Here is a 2,582-nt window from a genome sequence, read left to right on the forward strand (position 1 = left end):
GCCTCTGCAGCAGCCCCTTGCCGCGGAAGGCGGCCGCCACCACCAGGACGCGGAAGCTGGCGGCGCAGCGGGCGGCCGTGGTGTCCTCCACCTCCTGCGGGGCGAAAGGGGGTCAGGGGGTGCTGACGAGGCCTAATTGGGTCCGTCAATTAAAGCCCAGCGAGGCCCAAGGAGGCCTGTAGAGGGCTGCCGAGGCCCGGCGCAGCCGAATGAGCCCTGATTAGGCCCACAGAGGCTAATTAAAGCCGACGGAGCTGTAACGAGGTCTTCTAAGGGCTGCGGACACCTCCCGCGGGCTCCCGAAGCCCTCTGGGGCCTATTGAGGCCTCTGGGGCCTATTGAGGCCTACAAAGGCCTAGGGCGGCGTAACGGGACCTCGTTAGGTCCCCGGAGGCCAATTAACGCCTGCCGAGGCCTAACGAGGTCTCCCGAGGCCTGCAGAGACCCCCTGGGGCCCAGCGAGGCCTGGGGGGGCTGCGTGAGACCCGCCGAGGCCGACTGAGGCCTTGAAAGCCCCCGGCGGCGACGGAGGTCTCCCGAGGCGGCCCAGGGAGGCCCCCCCAGACCCATTAAAGCCTCAATTAAGGCCTATAGAAACCCACCGAGGCCTTCCGAGGGCCCATCGAGCCCTCCAGGCCCCCTGCGGCCAATTCAAGCCTCCCGAGGCCCAGCAGAGCCCCACGGAGGGCTCTTAGGGCCCACAGAGACCACCCGCGGCCCTCCGAGGCCCGTTACGGCCCAGCGCCGGTTCCCGAGGCCTAGTGAAGCCCCTACCGAGGCCCTTCAGAGCCCCACGGGGGCCTTGCGAGGCCCATTTGGCCCTGCAGAGGCCCCTGAAGGCCCCCACCCCCCCCCCCCCCCCCCCCGCCCACCACGTGCTCCGCTCCCAGCTCCCGCCGCAGCCGCTCCCGCAGCGCCTCCGCGCTCAGCTCCGGCTCCGCCATGGCCCCGGAAACGGGCGGCGGGCGGGCAGCCAATGGGAGGAGGCGGCGGCGAGGCAAGGCCCGCCCACGGAGGGGGAGCGGCCAATCAGAGGGCGAGGAGAGGGAGGGGGGACGGGGGGGAGGGCGGTCGCGTAGCAACGGAGGGAGGTGGGGAGGAAGTGGAGGGGGGTTGCTTAGCAACGGCGCGGTGGGGCGGGGCAGCGGCGCCGCGCGGGGGCTTGTGGGAGGTGTGGCGGAAGCGGGGCGGCCGCCATGTCGCTGCGGGCCGTGTACCTGCTGCGCTCGGCGGCGCCCGGGGCCCGCGGCGGGGCCTACGTCGGCTTCAGCCTGGATCCGGCGCGGCGCCTGCGGCAGCACAACGCGGGGCGGCGGCACGGCGGGGCCAGGAGGACGAGCGGCCGCGGGCCCTGGTGGGTGAGGGCCGGTGGGGGCGGGTCCGCGGCCGGGGGGAGGGGGGCCGGGCAGGGGGGGGGGAGGCGCTGACGTCACTTCCGCAGGGAGATGGAGCTCTACGTGCACGGCTTCCCGTCCGACGTGGCTGCGCTGCGGGTGAGGACACGCCCCCCCGTGGGTCATGGACACGCCCCCCGGTTCAGAGCCCCGCCCCCAAGTCCCTAACACCGCCCCCAAAGCCCCGGTCACACCCATAACGGCATAGCCACGCCCCCTTTCGACTTGGCCCCTGGCCACTCCCCCTAAGAGACCCGGCCCCGCCCCCGAAGCGCTCCCTGGCCCCACCCCCCAAGTCCCTGACACCGCCCCCAATGTCCAGACCCCACACGAAGCCCTGGCCCCGCCCCCAAGGCCTTAGACCCCGCCCCCAATACCTCCCTGATCCTGCCTCCCAAAGCCCCGGCCCCGCCCCCACGCCCCCGGCCCCGCCCCCCAACCCCTGGCCCCGCCCCCTTATGCCATGTCCCCGCCCCCTGCAGTTCGAGTGGGCGTGGCAGCACCCCTCGGCCTCCCGCCGCCTCCCGGAAGTGTCGCCGCGCCGCCGCCGCGAGCAGCCAATCGCCTTCGCCCTGCGGCTGCTGCCCCGCCTCCTGCGCGCCCCGCCCTGGAGCCGCCTCCCCCTGCGCCTCCGCTGGCTCCGCCCCCCGCCACACCCCGCCCCCGGCCCCGCCCCACCCCCCCCACGTCGTCGTCGAGGTGGACCCGCGTGGGCTGAGGCCACGCCCCCCGAGGAGGAAGGCCACGCCCCCTCTCGCCTTGACTCCACCTCCTCCCTGCAACCTCTGCGGGCTGCCCTGCGAGGTAAGGGGGGGCGGGGCTGGGATGGCTCGAGGCCCCACCCTATGAGCCTGGCCCCGCCCCACGAGCCTGGTCCCGCCCCCTGATGGTGGCTCCGCCCCCAGGGCCCTGACTCCGCCCCCCTGCGCTGCCCGCGGCCCGGCTGCCCGGCGGTGTCGCACGCCCTGTGCCTGGCGCCGCGCTTCCTGCGCTCGGAGCCCCGCGAGCTGCTGCCCCTGCGCGGGGCCTGCCCCGGGTGAGTCGCCGTTGTCATGGCGATGGGGTTGCCAAGGTAACGGGGTGCTAAGGCGATGCGGTGGTTGCTAGGAGCGGTTGCTAGGGGTAGGAGCGGTTGCTAGGAGCAGGCTTGCTAGCCCAGGTGCTGTTGCTACGGGGACGTTGCTAGGG

General features: G+C 73.9%; 2 protein-coding genes across 2 annotated transcripts; one reads left to right on the forward strand and one right to left on the reverse strand.

Moving 5' to 3' along the window:
- Positions 1-4: 4 nt before the first annotated feature.
- BOLA2B (bolA family member 2B) lies at positions 5-985 on the reverse strand (the record flags this gene model as incomplete). The annotated part of the gene is made up of 2 exons (XM_035312032.1): positions 873-985; positions 5-94 (listed from the first exon to the last, which is right to left on the reverse strand). Coding segments are annotated over exons 1-2 (162 nt in total), but the record flags the coding sequence as incomplete, so codon positions are not given.
- Positions 986-1,117: 132 nt separating this feature from the next.
- LOC118157632 (structure-specific endonuclease subunit SLX1-like) lies at positions 1,118-2,458 on the forward strand. Its single transcript, XM_035312033.1, is given in 5 exon segments — positions 1,118-1,354; positions 1,442-1,493; positions 1,877-2,071; positions 2,073-2,198; positions 2,300-2,458. Coding segments are annotated over 5 exon segments (666 nt in total). The 5' UTR covers positions 1,118-1,196; the 3' UTR covers positions 2,435-2,458.
- Positions 2,459-2,582: the final 124 nt, after the last annotated feature.

The sequence above is a fragment of the Oxyura jamaicensis genome (assembly GCF_011077185.1).
Source record: "Oxyura jamaicensis isolate SHBP4307 breed ruddy duck chromosome 8 unlocalized genomic scaffold, BPBGC_Ojam_1.0 oxy8_random_OJ70937, whole genome shotgun sequence".
NCBI lineage: Eukaryota > Metazoa > Chordata > Aves > Anseriformes > Anatidae > Oxyura > Oxyura jamaicensis.